At 37.5% G+C, this 16,453-nt stretch overlaps 5 protein-coding genes across 7 annotated transcripts; 4 read left to right on the top strand and 1 right to left on the bottom strand.

The window, feature by feature from the left end:
• The first annotated feature begins 616 nt into the window (after positions 1 to 616).
• On the top strand, positions 617 to 5,545 carry HIK (ATP binding microtubule motor family protein). Its single transcript, NM_101695.5, has 15 exons — positions 617 to 879; positions 1,171 to 1,415; positions 1,500 to 1,589; positions 1,669 to 1,769; positions 1,860 to 1,976; positions 2,081 to 2,162; positions 2,256 to 2,323; positions 2,409 to 2,468; positions 2,569 to 2,693; positions 2,792 to 2,990; positions 3,083 to 3,193; positions 3,279 to 3,380; positions 3,473 to 4,444; positions 4,523 to 4,851; positions 4,936 to 5,545. The coding sequence occupies exons 2-15, from the start codon at positions 1,175 to 1,177 to the stop codon at positions 5,261 to 5,263; spliced, it is 2,925 nt and encodes a 974-aa protein (NP_173273.2). The 5' UTR covers positions 617 to 879; positions 1,171 to 1,174; the 3' UTR covers positions 5,264 to 5,545.
• A 22-nt stretch (positions 5,546 to 5,567) lies between these two features.
• Positions 5,568 to 8,300, top strand: AT1G18360 (alpha/beta-Hydrolases superfamily protein). Its single transcript, NM_101694.3, has 7 exons — positions 5,568 to 6,179; positions 6,799 to 6,837; positions 6,921 to 6,991; positions 7,092 to 7,156; positions 7,252 to 7,341; positions 7,416 to 7,508; positions 7,598 to 8,300. Exons 1-7 carry the CDS (start codon positions 5,791 to 5,793, stop codon positions 7,997 to 7,999), a joined length of 1,149 nt encoding a protein of 382 aa, NP_173272.2. The 5' UTR covers positions 5,568 to 5,790; the 3' UTR covers positions 8,000 to 8,300.
• MKK7 (MAP kinase kinase 7) lies at positions 8,257 to 9,359 on the bottom strand. The gene has a single exon (NM_101693.3). It carries the CDS (start codon positions 9,307 to 9,309, stop codon positions 8,386 to 8,388), a length of 924 nt encoding a protein of 307 aa, NP_173271.1. The 5' UTR covers positions 9,310 to 9,359; the 3' UTR covers positions 8,257 to 8,385.
• A 1,704-nt stretch (positions 9,360 to 11,063) lies between these two features.
• AT1G18340 (basal transcription factor complex subunit-like protein) lies at positions 11,064 to 13,552 on the top strand. Its single transcript, NM_101692.2, has 11 exons — positions 11,064 to 11,291; positions 11,415 to 11,503; positions 11,585 to 11,867; positions 12,137 to 12,183; positions 12,377 to 12,414; positions 12,501 to 12,546; positions 12,646 to 12,699; positions 12,784 to 12,852; positions 12,960 to 13,036; positions 13,121 to 13,216; positions 13,308 to 13,552. The coding sequence occupies exons 1-11, from the start codon at positions 11,261 to 11,263 to the stop codon at positions 13,381 to 13,383; spliced, it is 906 nt and encodes a 301-aa protein (NP_564050.1). The 5' UTR covers positions 11,064 to 11,260; the 3' UTR covers positions 13,384 to 13,552.
• A 69-nt stretch (positions 13,553 to 13,621) lies between these two features.
• AT1G18335 (Acyl-CoA N-acyltransferases (NAT) superfamily protein) lies at positions 13,622 to 16,070 on the top strand. Of its 3 annotated transcripts, none has more exons than NM_148472.3 (9): positions 13,622 to 13,773; positions 13,871 to 13,973; positions 14,353 to 14,432; positions 14,533 to 14,841; positions 14,958 to 15,034; positions 15,217 to 15,259; positions 15,342 to 15,407; positions 15,541 to 15,601; positions 15,687 to 16,070. In NM_148472.3, exons 1-8 carry the CDS (start codon positions 13,669 to 13,671, stop codon positions 15,565 to 15,567), a joined length of 810 nt encoding a protein of 269 aa, NP_683313.2. In that variant the 5' UTR covers positions 13,622 to 13,668; the 3' UTR covers positions 15,568 to 15,601; positions 15,687 to 16,070. The 3 variants fall into 3 exon arrangements, with proteins under 3 accessions (NP_683313.2, NP_001322187.1, NP_001322188.1); NM_001332340.1 differs by having other exon boundaries at positions 15,342 to 15,466; NM_001332341.1 differs by having other exon boundaries at positions 13,624 to 13,773; positions 15,342 to 15,601; positions 15,687 to 16,056.
• Positions 16,071 to 16,453: the final 383 nt, after the last annotated feature.

The raw sequence follows: 16,453 nt of genomic DNA, 5'->3' as shown, positions 1-16,453 counted from the left end.
TATTTATCCATTTATGTTGTTTTCTTAATATTTGTATACACATATTCAACTAAAGTTGCTATAAAAAACGAAATATACAGGCTTGCAGATATTTCAAAATCTCATGCCGAAGACCTTGACTCCACACCTCAAAGACTCGTATAATAATATTCCAATCCCACTTGCTGCAATAGAGGGGAGGTTCTGCCTAGTGAAGTATAATGAGGGTGTAAACGTAGTTTACTATTTTTATACGCCAAATTGGTTAGTAGTTACTATTTCCCGCTTGATCTGCAAATAAATTAAAATTGTAGAGGATGAAAAAGAAAATAACAATAAATGACCGTTTTGTGTTAAGGGCCAATAATAATTACAAGAAGACAAAATACATCAAAATTGGCAGCTAAGAAAAAAAACAAAATACCGAAGTAATAATTAAAGATGAAATGATAATTGACAGAAAAAAAAAAAATCTATAGAGAAAATTTGCAGAAACAGTAAATGAGAAAATTATCCATGGAAAAAATTGAGGTAAAGGTGATTTCTAGAAGAAATTAAAACGTGGGGAGAGCTTTTGAAATAAGCTAAAAATAAAAGCCCCTCAAAAGAAACGTGGAAAGAACTAGCCGTTAGAGGTTCGTCAGATTCAAAATCTCACTCTGCACGGGTTTCCGTAAAGACAAAAGAACCCCCAAAACCCGTTCTTCTTCTTCATCATTTCTACCACAAAGATACACGAAACCCAGAAACCGCTCTCACTATCTTCTCCTCTCAATATTCTTTTATTCTTTTAATTTATCTCTATCGTCGATCTGAGACGATTCTACATTCTTAGCTGCCTGAGATCTCTCTCTTTGATCTGAGAGTAAAACTCCGATTCATTTGTTCGTTTTTTTCTCTGTAAGTGTTTTTGATCTCTCTTAACTATTGTTTTTGTTAGAACTATTTAGTGAAATGACGTTTTTAGGAAGTTTTGAATATAACATTTCTGGATTTGATGAAATTAATCTGAAGAAGCTAAATTTTCCTTTTATGAGCAAAAACTAAAGATTACCTTTTTATGGATTAAGTCTGCACAATGTTGCCTTATATGAACTTTTTTCCATAGATCTGATAGATTTGGGGGAGAATTTAAGCTTAGAATTAAGTTGATCTATTAGATCTGATGAAAAAATTGGGAATATTTTGTAGGGAAATGACTATAAAAACACCGGGAACTCCGGTTTCGAAGATGGACAGAACACCAGCTGTAACACCAGGTGGAAGCTCAAGATCCAGGGAAGAGAAGATTGTTGTTACTGTAAGGTTAAGGCCAATGAATAAGAGAGAACTGTTAGCTAAAGACCAAGTTGCTTGGGAATGTGTAAATGACCACACCATTGTGTCTAAACCACAAGTTCAAGAACGTTTGCATCATCAGTCCTCATTTACATTTGGTAATTGAAGTTTTATATCTGATGTTTCCAACTCTTCAAGTCCTGCGGTTTTTGATGGCTAATAATGCACTCTTTTGATTTCAGATAAAGTTTTTGGACCAGAGAGTTTAACAGAGAATGTGTATGAAGATGGTGTTAAGAATGTTGCATTGTCTGCTTTGATGGGCATAAATGGTACTTGTCTTTTTAATGATTCTTCTGTCTTTTACTCGGATTTATCATAGATGACTAACTTCCCTTTTTAATGATTCAGCAACAATATTTGCATATGGACAAACAAGCAGTGGAAAGACATATACCATGAGAGGAGTAACGGAGAAAGCTGTCAATGATATTTACAATCACATAATTAAGGTAAGCACTGCTTTGGTCAGAGTCAATGTTTTAGACGTCAAATGCAGTTCTTCTGACCAATACCTTTATTTGTTTCACTGTTGTTTCCAGACCCCTGAAAGAGATTTTACTATCAAGATTTCTGGTCTGGAAATATATAATGAAAATGTCAGAGATCTGCTCAATTCAGATTCGGGACGTGCCCTTAAACTCCTTGATGATCCAGAGGTATCATACTAATTTTATACATTGATTATGTTCTTGCTGATGTTATGTCCTTGATTCAGTCTAGACTTTCGTTGATCTAATAACCTATTTATCCACAATTGCAGAAAGGTACTGTGGTTGAAAAACTGGTTGAAGAAACAGCTAATAACGATAACCATTTGCGGCATCTGATTAGCATTTGTGAAGGTAACTTGAATTACTTGGCTTTTTGTAATTCTATTCTCCTGGTTCATTCTGGATAGTAAGACTGACTGTTGGTGTTTATTTTCTTTGTGTTAGCTCAAAGACAAGTTGGAGAAACTGCTTTGAATGATACTAGCTCGCGGTCACACCAAATAATCAGACTGGTAATGATCTTAATTCATTGATTCTTTAAAACACAGATACATATACTCTGCAAATGCTAATAACATGTTCTTGATGGCAAAACAGACAATACAAAGTACTCACCGCGAAAATTCAGATTGTGTGAGGTCATATATGGCTAGTCTGGTAAAAATTGATCCCTCTCTGTTCAATTTCTCTGTTTTTTCATAATGATTAACTAGAACTTTGTGGACTTAGTGCGTGTGTGTGTGTGAATGTATTGCAGAACTTTGTGGACTTAGCAGGAAGCGAAAGAGCATCACAATCGCAGGCAGATGGAACGAGACTCAGGGAAGGTTGTCATATCAATCTAAGTCTAATGACACTTACAACTGTCATAAGGAAATTAAGGTACTGTACTTACATATTTTCTGAGAGATTAAAATCTCAATCTCAAATACTTTTTAAGTAAGAAACTTATTTAATCTGAATCTGTGAACTCTTCATAGTGTGGGGAAAAGAAGCGGCCATATACCTTACAGAGACTCCAAGCTTACTAGGATTTTACAGCATTCACTAGGTGGGAATGCTCGAACAGCCATTATATGTACATTGAGTCCAGCTTTGGCTCATGTTGAACAATCAAGAAATACTCTATACTTCGCCAACCGAGCCAAGGAAGTTACAAACAATGCCCACGTGAACATGGTAATGATCTTTGTTCCATGCTTTTGGTTCATCTTAGTGCCCTTTTGGATGAAAACAAACTAAAATATTTACTTCCTGTCTATTATCTACAGGTTGTCTCTGATAAGCAACTAGTGAAACATCTTCAGAAAGAAGTGGCTAGATTGGAGGCCGAGCGTCGCACCCCTGGTCCATCGACAGAAAAGGATTTCAAGATCCAGCAGGTTTCTGTCCATTTCAGATCACCAAAATATATAATTGAACCAAAGCTTTGGTACTTAGTTTATGGCTATTTTGTGACATTCTCAGATGGAAATGGAAATCGGAGAGCTTAGAAGACAAAGAGATGATGCACAAATTCAACTTGAGGAGTTACGCCAAAAGCTTCAAGGGGATCAGCAACAAAATAAGGTCTCTTAATCTACCTCTCTGTCTATCTACTGTACTAAATATATTCACAAGCGTTGGCTGAAGTTTAAACTAAACCTTTTGTTGAATCTCAGGGCTTAAATCCTTTTGAATCTCCAGACCCACCGGTCAGAAAATGTCTTTCCTATTCTGTTGCCGTAACGCCTAGCTCGGAGAACAAAACGCTAAACCGGAATGAGAGAGCAAGAAAGACTACGATGCGCCAATCTATGATACGGCAATCATCAACTGCTCCATTTACATTGATGCATGAAATCCGCAAACTCGAACACCTTCAAGAACAGTTAGGGGAGGAAGCAACGAAAGCCCTTGAAGTGTTACAAAAGGAAGTAGCTTGCCATAGACTAGGGAATCAAGATGCAGCTCAGACGATAGCTAAGCTTCAAGCAGAGATAAGGGAAATGCGTACTGTTAAACCATCTGCAATGCTTAAAGAGGTTGGAGATGTCATAGCTCCTAACAAGAGCGTAAGTGCCAATCTCAAGGAAGAGATAACAAGGCTCCATTCACAAGGAAGCACCATTGCGAATCTAGAGGAGCAACTTGAGAGCGTTCAGAAGTCAATAGATAAGTTGGTGATGTCTCTTCCGAGCAATATCAGTGCTGGAGATGAGACTCCAAAGACAAAGAATCATCATCATCAATCAAAGAAGAAGAAGCTTCTTCCTCTGACACCAAGCAGCGCATCCAACCGCCAGAACTTCTTGAAATCTCCATGCTCTCCGCTTTCAGCTTCTAGGCAAGTCTTGGATTGTGATGCTGAGAACAAAGCTCCTCAAGAAAACAACAGTTCTGCAGCTAGAGGGGCGACGACACCACAGGGGTCTGAGAAAGAGACTCCACAGAAAGGAGAAGAAAGCGGAGATGTCTCGTCAAGAGAAGGTACTCCAGGCTACAGAAGATCAAGCTCAGTGAACATGAAGAAAATGCAGCAAATGTTTCAAAACGCAGCAGAGGAGAATGTAAGAAGCATAAGAGCATACGTAACCGAACTCAAAGAACGAGTAGCTAAACTACAGTACCAGAAACAACTTCTCGTTTGTCAGGTTAGATAAAGATCACAACCCATAAATAAACCTTTTTTCCTCCTTTTATATTTTCTCATCAGTTTTGAACTTACGCAGGTGCTTGAGTTGGAAGCAAATGATGGAGCTGGATATAGTGTAGAGAACGAGGAGAACACGATAATGGAAGATGAAGAGCAGAATCAAGTGGCGTGGCATATAACTTTCATAGAGGAAAGACAACAGATCATAGAGCTGTGGCATGTCTGCCATGTCTCCATAATCCACAGGACACAATTCTACCTACTGTTCAAAGGTGACCAAGCCGATCAAATCTACATGGAAGTCGAGCTAAGACGGTTAACTTGGTTAGAACAACATCTAGCAGAAGTAGGAAACGCAACTCCAGCTCGAAACTGCGATGAATCTGTGGTTTCTCTATCATCAAGGTAATGAATGAATGAATAACTCTCACTTGGAAAAATGTTGTTGTAAAAGTTTCTTCAACTAATATGGTCTTGTTTCGTTTTCAGTATAAAAGCATTGAGAAGAGAGCGAGAGTTTTTGGCGAAAAGGGTTAACTCGAGATTGACGCCTGAGGAGAGAGAGGAGCTGTATATGAAATGGGATGTGCCATTGGAAGGGAAACAGAGGAAACTTCAGTTCGTGAACAAGCTATGGACTGATCCTTATGATTCAAGGCACGTGCAAGAGAGTGCAGAGATAGTTGCGAAGCTAGTTGGATTCTGTGAAAGTGGCAACATCTCTAAAGAGATGTTTGAGCTCAATTTCGCAGTGCCTTCAGATAAAAGACAGTGGAACATTGGTTGGGACAACATCTCTAATCTTCTTCACCTATGAAGACTTATTGTGTGTTTATGATTTGTAAAAGTACACGACACTTCTTTGTCTCCTCTGAATTTGATTAAATAAGCTTTACCAGACTCGTCTGATTATGTTTAATATAGTGGTCTAGATTTCTTAAACCTTGTGAGGACAAGCTTGCTAAACCCTCAAGTCCAACTGCTAACCAAAAGTTGTCCAAAACACTGCGTTTTATTGGAAACAACGATGTGCCAACGTGGCATATTTGGAAGACTCTCCTCGTCTTTTTCGCTGGACAACCATATAATTATCTCAGCTACTAACCAACAAATAAAAAATCAAAATATTATTTAAATGTTAATGTTGTTCTCTCGAATCATTCCTTAAGAAAGATTTTCACTTTCCAATTTGCTTCACTGTCTTGTCGATTCTGCTTCTCCAAAAAATTTCTTCTTTAGTTCTGAGTTTTTCTCTGTTCTGAAAAACCCCAAATTTTGTTTTTTTTGGCCATTCAAAATTTCAGAAGAAGGCGATACAAAATCGTCTTTGAATTCTCTTTGTTTATGATCTGTTCAAGTAAAGGAACGGTCGTAATTGCTACTAGAAGCTCATTTCCCAGATTACTAAACCGGATTCAAAATCGAAATGATGTTCCGATTAGTGTCATAGCTACTCGACGATCATCAATGTCGGTGGAGGCGTTTCCGATGAGGTTAAAATCATCACAGAAGAAGAGGAAGATGAACATTGGTTGCGGTGTTTCCCCTTCTTCGCCGACGACGACGGTGGTAGATGAGGAAGTAGCCATTAGGCGGAAATTGGCAATGAGACGGGTTTTGGAGGATAACGGTGGCGATGGAAGCTCCGTCAGAGATTTCTCGCTATTCACGACCAAGAGAGGTGACACGTTGTTCACTCAGTCATGGACTCCTGTTGACTCCGCTAAGAACAGGTCAATTCTTGTTTTGTCTGTTATTGATGAGTGATTGGAATTGGATTGTTTCTCTGGAAACTTAGTAAAGAAAGATCTTTTAGGCTTCGGCTATGTTGAGTAAATCCTACAAGAAGAGGTCCCTCTCTGTTTTGAGACTTGTGGTTCACGAGAATTTGAGCTTAATTATGACAAGACAATGTCGTTTTCTTTGGTGTGTTCTTGGATTGCTATATCGTTTTCTCAGCTGGTCCTAACTATTATTACCTTGGCATTTACCTTGTTACCTTGGATTCAATTCTGCCCTACTTAGATTTCATTAGTTCCTCAATGTTGTTAGCGTTCATGTGAAGAAGATCAAACAAATATCTGAGATAATCTTTAGGAGAGGATTCTGCTAACTGGGGGAGAGATTTTGAAGATCAATGTATTATATTATACAGTAGTCGGTTTGCTCTTGACCAAGTCTTCAGTGTTTATGTGATACATTGACCTCCAAGATCTCTTGACTATATATAGCTTTGTGTCACCTATTTTCCAGTTTTGTATCTTTAATCTCTTGTTTATAGTCTTCTTCTATTATTTCTTCTTTGGTTTCTTATGTTCTAAAGCTGACATCTTTCTGTGAGCTTGTTTGTAGGGGACTTGTTGTTCTGCTTCATGGTCTGAACGAACACAGGTTTATTTTGTAGCTTTTGAGTTGATCATAAACTCTCCTTCCATATAAGTAGCCTAACATGTCCATATTCAAACGCTCAACAGTGGCAGGTATAGTGATTTTGCAAAGCAGCTAAATGTAAATGGATTCAAGGTCTATGGAATAGATTGGATCGGTAAAACCACTTTACCAATTCAAAGTGCTTGTGTCAAGCATTTATCAGTGTATAGTTTTTCTCTTTTGATACTGAATAAAGTTTTATCTTGGTTAAATAGGTCATGGTGGAAGCGATGGACTTCATGCTTACGTTCCTTCTCTTGATTATGCTGTCGCTGATTTGGTATAATCTTTTTTTCAGTTTCCAAGAGCTTCCATATACTTAACTCATATTGCTGTTTAAACATTACATTGCCTCTGAAAAAAAAATGTCTGTAGAAATCGTTTATTGAGAAGGTAATTGCGGAAAACCCGGGATTGCCCTGTTTCTGCATTGGCCACTCAACAGGAGGAGCCATCATCTTAAAGGTTAAAAGATTTTTAAACATGTTCATATCATTGCTCTTGAAACAATATGTTGACTATATAAACTATTTTTGCAGGCTATGCTAGATGCAAAGATTGAAGCTCGAGTTTCAGGGATTGTGCTAACTTCACCCGCAGTTGGAGTCCAACCAACTTATCCTATCTTCGGCGTAAGCAAACCTGAAAAACCTCAAGAATCTGAACAATTTTCACAAACATTTTGTGGCTTTTGTCTTGAAAATTAGAGCTTTTTCAACAGGTAATTGCACCATTCCTCTCGTTCCTCATACCGAGATATCAGTTAAGTGCTGCGAAAAAGAAAATAATGCCGGTTTCTCGTGACCCGGAAGCTCTATTGGCTAAATACTCTGACCCGCTAGTCTACACTGGATTTATCCGAGCAAGAACCGGTAACGAGATCCTTAGACTTGGTGCTCATTTACTGCAGAATCTGAACAGAATCAAGGTTCCGTTTCTTGTGATGCACGGCACAGCTGATACAGTTACTGATCCTAAAGGTACTCAGAAGCTATACAATGAGGCTTCCTCATCCGATAAGTCGATCAAGCTGTACGACGGGTTGTTACACGATCTGCTCTTTGAACCAGAACGGGAAACTATAGCTGGAGTCATATTGGATTGGCTAAACCGGCGGGTTTAAATTCCTCAAACCAAATGTAGCACAGTTCCTTACTCCTTAGGTAATATAGAGGGATATGCGAAAGACATAATCAATAGTTCCTCTGTTTCTGTCGATTGATCTCGACACTATTTTGACATTACGCACACTTTTATTGTAATGAATATACGATGTTGTAACTCTGTTAGTGGTCATCGTAACCATTTCTTGTATAAACGATACTAGATTTATATTTTGTTGATAGGGAGATAATCATAATTATATATGGGGTTTATAAGAATATGAATCGTCAGATGAATTTCAATAGAGCATATTTCTGATCATACAAAAATTCTACAAAAAAATAATAATTGCGATTTGGGTCACCCGGAAAATATCCAGACCCGTAATATCACAAGCAGTCGGATCTAAAGACTTTCACGGAGAAAAGGGTGACCGAGAAGCTGCGACGCCGTCCACCTCTCACTCGATTCTTTACGGAGACAACAGTCAACAAAACTCCTAAACTCGTCGGAACATCCTTCCGGCGCACGCGGTGGTTCTCCAAAGCACACGACGCACATTAACGTCGCCCAGTCAGGTCTCTGTCCCTGAGGAAGCAACGGAAAATGTCCGACGAAGAGCTCAAGTATCATCACTCCGAAACTCCAGATATCGCCTGCGTAAACATCGGAGTTTTCTCCGGCGGCAGAGTCAAATCTCTCCGGGCTCATGTAAGCGCAAGTGCCGACGTAGGAATTGCAGTAATCTAACGATCGGGTAATGATTTTGCTCACTCCAAAATCAGCGATTTTAACTTCGTTTCTCGAGTTTAAGAGTAGATTCGCAGGTTTGATGTCTCTGTGAACGATCTTGAGTGAGTGGAGATAACTTAAACCTTTCAAAATCTGGCGGGAAAATCCCGCTAGTTGTTTCTCCGTAACGGCGCCGCGGAGAGATTCTAGGTTTCCACCGTCCATATACTCCATGAGGATCGAAACCTCTCCGACGATTGGTTTCTCGAAGATCCCTTGACACCTGACGACATAAGGAGAATCCGTGCGACGGAGGATCTCCATCTCGCGCGCTAATTGTCTTGTGAAAGCAGGACTCATGTCGCCGTTGACTGATTTCAGAGCGTATATCTCCCCCGTGGTTTTGTGGTGGACTTTGTATACGATCCCGCTGCTTCCTCTTCCGAGAACGTGGAGTTTCTCGACATCGGAAGCTGAGATTCCGTTGTTGATGACGGGGGCGGTGGATGAGGCAAAGGAGAACCAGGGGAGGTGAACAGAGAGCGGTGGGACAGGGAGACGGAGGTTGATTTGACGGCGTTTACGAACAAGAGCCATGGAAATAGAAGAGAGAGAGAGAGAGTGATGATGGTGATCGAAGAGTGATGGAAGTTGCAGTTTTTATATGGAGACTTGAGTGGGATTTAAGTGAGGAGCCTGGGAAGCTAATAAATCTTTCCATTAAATGTTAATCACTCTTTTTTGTTCTTTATCTTAATTATTATTTGTTGAGTTGTATCTAAAAATGGCAACTAGTGTGTCTACCGTTTATGTTTATCTTGCACGAGGTTAAATGCATGGGACTGCTATCTGTCCTACTTACCCGGAACCTGGCTATAGTGGCTTGTGTATATTGAGATAAATCTACGCAATAATGATTAGATTTATATACATTTAAAGAGTTTGTTTTAGTGATTTTGAATGGTAACTCAATTATCAAAGTTTGTTACAGCCTGTATCGTGATAATTACAAATTACAAAGGCGTTATAAAAGCGTTACTTTTAACGTTTTGCATTAATGATTAGATTTATATGCATTTAAAGAGTTTGTTTTAGTGATTTTGAATGGTAACTCAATTATCAAAGTTTGGTACAGCATGTACCGTGATATTACAAATTACAAAAGCGTTATAAAAACGTTATTTTTAACTTTTTGTACTACTTATTTATATAGTTTTGCATTCTAATTTACAGCTAAAACAACTTTAAAGCTTTGTGTTACCTATCAGAATCGTTATCTTCACATTCAAACACATAATCCATTGTTGTTGAAAAATAATAATACTTTCAAAACATTTATTTTAGTGATATTAATTTGACTTGATAGTAAGATTATTATTTACTCATAAAGACATTGGTGGAATTTAGTTATATAATTTTCATATACTAAACTATAGGAGATTTTAAAGTTTAATGTGAATTTGTGAGGTTCAATGTACCTCGGAGGCTAAGGACTTCTAATGAAAATGACCAAACAATAAGTTATATTTAGGCCATCATGCAAAAGCTTTCCAATGGCCATCGCCATTAATATTGCCAAGTTAATTATTAATATGATTTTAGTAAAAACTATGATTAGATCTTCAGATTCTTAGTGGACAGTCACACATGACCCTACGGATTACAAGTATTTAGCATGTCGATTGTCATGCGCGTATATATCCAAAGAATACTGAATAAAAATAATATGAAGTCAATCAAATGAATAACAATCAAATTATATGAAGTCAATCAAACCTTTATGAATGTGATTTGCTTCTTTTTCCAACCAAAAAACTTGTTTGTTTATTTGTTAGTTGTTACTCCCAAAAAAATGTAGTAAGCTTTTTATGCCCCATGTATTATATATCAAGACGATCTCCAAACATGACTATAGTTTCATAGGATGGATTGGATATCAGGACATGTGTGAATTTACTAATTTTTAGTATTGAAACAAACAACATTTCAACCAAAATTTTTTACCATTAAAATTAATATATCGACGTCCGATAGTATAAAGCTTGAATAAACTGAATTTCGTATCAGTAGCCAGTTTGAAAAATAAATTTGTTCCTTGAGATTTTGGTGTTCTTTTCCAAAAGAAAGAACAAAGAAAACAAAAGGCCCTTGTAAAAGGCGGTTTAGTTCATAAAGAAAACTGGGCCTATCTAAAAATTTGAACTAATGCCATATTTGGGCTTAGTAAGCCCGGCTTACGATACGACGTTTATAGTCGGATCTGATTCGGATCCAAACCCGTTTGATGGATCCGGCTCCTACCAAATCACTTCAGATTTCTGTATAAGCTAAAAATCCTTGAATTTTTCAGTAAGTTACTATAGCATCCGAGAATTTCATTCTTTAACTCTGGTTCGTAATCGGAAAACTCAAAGACCTGTTGTGAAGATATATTGGAGAAGAAAAAAAAAACGATTTCCCGGCACTGAAATAGCATTATCAGATCTCGTTCCCACCGGGAAGATTTCCCGGCACACTGAAATTCTGACTTGGAATCGTCTGTGAAACTATGCCTGCCATTGCTTCTAAGCAGTATTCAGGTTATTATTAAATTCCTCTTACTTCGAAACCCTCACATTCCTCAATCGTATAAGTATGTAGATTAGATATCCCAAAAACTGGAAACAAGTCTGATTGGCTCGTGATTGTTTTTTTGGTCGCAGACGATGTTAGTCTTCTAGTTTTGTTGCTTGATACGAATCCTCTTTTCTGGAGCACTACATCGATTACCTTCTCTCAGTTCCTTTCTCATGTAAGTGTCTCTAACGAATCTATTGTTTGTTTGTTCAATGCTTCGATTTTTATGCAGAAAGCTTGCTGCTGTTATGTGTAGGTGCTTGCGTTTCTTAATGCGGTTTTGGGGTTAAATCAGTTGAACCAAGTTGTAGTTATAGCTACTGGATACAGTTCTTGTGATTACATTTATGATTCGTCTTTGACATCAAATCATGGAAATTTCGAGAGCAATGGAACTGGAATGCCTGCAATTTTTGGTTCTTTGCTTAAGAAATTGGAAGAGTTTGTTACCAAAGATGAGGAGCTCAGCAAGGAGGAAGTGTCTGAGGATAGAATACCTTCTTGTCTCTTGTCAGGATCACTCTCCATGGCTCTTTGCTGTATCCTCTTGGAAAAGCATATAGCATCATGATAGGTTTCTTGAAGCTATATATAGTACAAACTATTAGGATTTGTTTGCATAAGTTCTGGCAGTGATCTTGAAGCTTAGCTTTCTCTCTAGACTGGGTTAAGTAAGGAACATTTTAGGTTGACATGTTTGTTCTCAGCTAAACCTATAGCATGTCTAAGGCCATCAATGTTATCTGGTAATATATGTATTTGATTTTCAGTCTTCACATTTTGTTGTTGACTTAATTTATGGCTCTAGATATACAGAGGGTTTTCCGTTCTGGACATCTTCATCCCCAGCCTCGGGTGAGTGTTCAGTAGGATATATGTATCAATCAGTTGTCTTGGATAAAACTTTTCATGTTGATTGCTTTGTATGAATCTTCAGCTTAAAGTATTAATGAGAATATAGACTCCTTTTTCTTATGTGTTATCTGTTCTATCGTATACCCCCAAAATACAGAACTGATTGTGCTATTGACGTTTATATGAAATACAGATTTTATGCTTGCAAGGTTCCCCAGATGGCCCGGAACAGTATGTTTCTTCCTTCATTTTTTTTCTACTTGCAAGATTTTGTCTTGTTTGTCTGGTCTCATTAAAAGGTTTTGTCATTCTTTCAGGTATGTTGCTGTTATGAACTCTATCTTCTCTGCCCAACGCTTGATGGTAATCTTCATTTTGATTGGTTCTTTGGGATTTCCGGTTCTTGATGTTCTCTAAATCCAGTATCATGTACCCAAATCACTTCATCAATTGGTTCTTTAGGTTCCCATTGATTCGTGTTACATAGGTGTACAGAACTCAGCATTTTTGCAGCAGGTAATATCATTTCTCCTTTATACATGATTCTAACTCGTCAAACTGGACCTATGCGTCAGCTGTTATCTCCTGGCTTATTTGTAGGCATCTTATATAACTGGTGGTGTACATCATACACCTAAACAGTTGGATGGGCTATTTCAATATCTAACGGTACGCAACTCAAGTCCAAACGCAAACCATTATGTGACTCGTCTCTCATTTAGCGAACTCAATACTCAATGGCTGCTAACTCTGGATTGTTTTGTTTTGCACAAAAGACAATCTTTGCAACCGATTTGCACTCCCGCGGTTTTGTACAACTTCCTAAACCCATAGGTGTAGATTTTCGCGCATCGTAAGTGATCAAGTCATTAACTCTTCAATTAATCGGGTCTTCCTCTGCATATATAACAGATGGTTTTAAGTACAAAATTTGCAGGTGCTTTTGCCACAAGAAGACAATAGATATGGGCTACATATGCTCAGTGTGTCTGTCCATTTTCTGTGAGCATCACAAGAAATGTTCAACCTGCGGGTAAGAGATTTGACCCGTCATGTTCTTTCTCAAGATAACAATCTATCATGTTGTTTGATACTAATATCGAAAAGCTTTTGGAAATTTGCAGGTCTGTATTTGGTCAGTCTAAACTTGATGATGCTTCATCTGCCTCTGATAAGAAGAGAAAAGCTCCTAGTACCTAAAATCATCTTTTGTGCCAGAGAGAAACTGCAAACTTTGTTTAATTGTGTCTTTGCGTTCATTTTCGATAATTTTTATACCATATATCAAAGTGAAATCAATTTTGCAAAGTTTTTGACTCTTTTTTTTTCCTTGAGATAGTACCCGTTGACTTGAGCAAACAAAACAAAAAGGCCTCTAATAGTCCATATAGAAAGTTGGGCTTCTCTATCGAATTTGAACGAATACGACATTTGGGCTGACGTCATTTATTATTGTCGGATCTATTTCGGGTCCAAACCCGTTTGATGGATCCGTCTCCTACCGAATCACTTCAGACGTGGAGAACGAACGAGACAGAGGGAAGAGAATCATCGGTGTGGCGAGCAATGGATTTGAAGAAACGGCGAAAGGTAAAAAAAATCTCGGAAGTAATGTGTATGTTTCATAGCACTCGAAATTTCGATCTTTGATTTTGTTCGAAATCGATAATTGAGAATTGTCGTGCAGATTTTGGAGAAGAAAAAGACGATTCATGACCTTATAAAAAGAGCTTCTTCCATTGACGATCCTCTTTCTCCGTTTGATTCTTTCCGCCGTTACCGAAGAAACGGTAAATTTGTTCTTCTGCTCAATTTTATTTTCGCCAGTTTCTCAAAAATATGGGATTTTGTTTATGCGAACTGATTATCATTGACAATGATTTGATGCATATAAACTTACTTTTACAATTCCTAATGTTACTACATTATGAAGTAGATGTAGTGTTAGTTGGAATTCGTGCTTTTTAACATGGATTTAATTATCTGTGAATCCCTTACTCATGCAGACTTTGGTAACCTATGATCTAGTGTGCTCTGATTAGTTGTTAGTTAGTTATGATAATGTTTGTGTGAATTTTGTTTTCAGTGCTTACTTGTTTCGTTTTAAGTTCACAGAAGAGTCTTGATGGTTAGCTAATTCTGTGTATGTGTTGTTCTTACGTCTTGTAGACTTATCTTTGTACCTGGAATCTGGCCGTGGAGATAGACTTTCCTCGTCTGTGAAACATCACATTCAAAAACTCTTGAAGGTATTAAAGAGAATGAAGTATCATTAAATTTTCTGAACATACTTTCTTAGAAATTTATTCTAGATTTATTGTTGTACTCAAATTTTTTTACCATTCACAGACGAACATGGAAGGGTTCTATGGGTCTGATTGGCCTATACAAGCAAAGGTGAAGCGTAAGGAGATGTCTTCCGCTGATGCACATTATATCTTTGTGCGTGAGCTGCGTTTTGGTAAAGCCTATGAGACATCTACTCAAAGAACTTGCATGGAAGGGTGTAATCAGATAGCTGGATTTGTGCATTACCGGTTTATTTTAGAGGAAGAGATACCTGTCCTTTATGTGTATGAAATACAGCTGGAATCCCGGGTTCAAGGAAAGGGACTAGGAGAATTTTTAATGCAGTTGATTGAGCTCATTGCTTCTAAGGTTGATTCCAAAATTAGTCTCTTATATTCCTATTTTTCGATATTGATGGCATTAGCTTCTGTTTTCAGATTCATAGCCTGATGATAATATTGTTATGTTCGTTTTCATCTTCTCAGAATCGGATGAGTGCGATCGTGCTAACTGTTCTAACATCTAATGCATTGGCAATGACTTTCTACATGAGCAAGTTAGGGTAAGAGGTACACCTTTTGGAAGATGATCTTATTTCATGTAACAACTCAGATGATATTTTTTGCAAGTGTTCATGGGTTCCTAATATTTCTGTTTCTTGCTGTAGTCAGTCATTTCTATTTCTCGACTCTTTACTGATATTGGCTCGTCCAAACATCTGAATTCCCATTCGTTTTTATACAGATACAGAATATCAAGCATTTCTCCCTCAAAAGCTAATCTTCCGGTACAGAATCAGTAGTCTTATTTTTCATTATTTTGTATAAGGCATTCACTAAAAGAACTTCTACAATTTTTTGTGTTTGCAGACTCTCTCGGTGAAGTATGAGATACTTTGCAAAACTTTTGATTCCGAAGCTAAATCTGTGTTGGAGGTTTGCCCTTTCGCTGCACCACTCACATTTATGACAAAACTGCTGATCTAATATAATATGTGAGTGCTTCTTTTGCTTTTTATCTTGGTATTGTATTATTAAGACTGCTATGATTGCTTTATTTTGCAAGAAGAATGATGAAGAACCTACCAAAGATTGAGTATCAAGCATGGAATAGCACATATAGATTCACTGTAAGTTTCCACTTTGGTCTACTGGAGATATCAGCAATCGTTTATTGTTTAGTTTTCTGAAAAATCTGTTGCTTGAATCTGACAGACCACAGAGGGGTGTGATAAGATGCATTTAGAAAACAGACGAATCCGATGAAGACTTGGTTCCTCCAATGACTTGGTTCACACCAGAGGCAGATACAGAACTCCAACAATGCCTAGCAACTGCCAAATTGACCATTTTGAAACCTGAGTCCTCGCAACAAACCAGTCGTTTGCAACCAGCGGAGACTAAATTTGGTAAGCTGTGAGTACTTCTAGGCTTTCTTAACCTTACGGGGAGATTGTGCAGTTATATACTAGGACTAGGACTTAGTAGAGTGAGAACAATTGTTGAATTTGGTTTTGATATAATGAATCAGAGAGATATCTTTTCTTTTACAAAATTGCCAAAAGTATTGAATCATGAGTGCTTGAACCTTAATTTATTGTAGATAGACAAATGTGAGATAGAATATGAATTGCGTAACATAGAAGGACTTAAGGACCTCATTATCATATAATTAAATTGAGGAAAAGATCTTGTTCTTTTTTCATAGTTTGGGGTCAGAAAGCGATCATTTTAATTTAAAACATATAATGTATATATCAAAAATGAAACAAAAAGATAATAATAAAGAGAGGAATGGGGTGATCTGTCCGTATCAAAATTGTGGCTCTAATAGTTTGTGTGATTAAGAAATATAGTTGTCACATCCGACACCATGTGATGCGACTTGATTTGCCCATTATCCCAACCATTTTATAATCTTTTGTCATGAACTTTTCTTTCATACAGTTTTATAAGACTAAAGAGATATTTTGAAATCGAAT

Source organism: Arabidopsis thaliana (genome assembly GCF_000001735.4).
Source record: "Arabidopsis thaliana chromosome 1 sequence".
Classification (NCBI taxonomy): domain Eukaryota; kingdom Viridiplantae; phylum Streptophyta; class Magnoliopsida; order Brassicales; family Brassicaceae; genus Arabidopsis; species Arabidopsis thaliana.
Note: the sequence above shows the minus strand (reverse complement) of the source record. Positions and strands in the feature narration are given on the sequence as shown.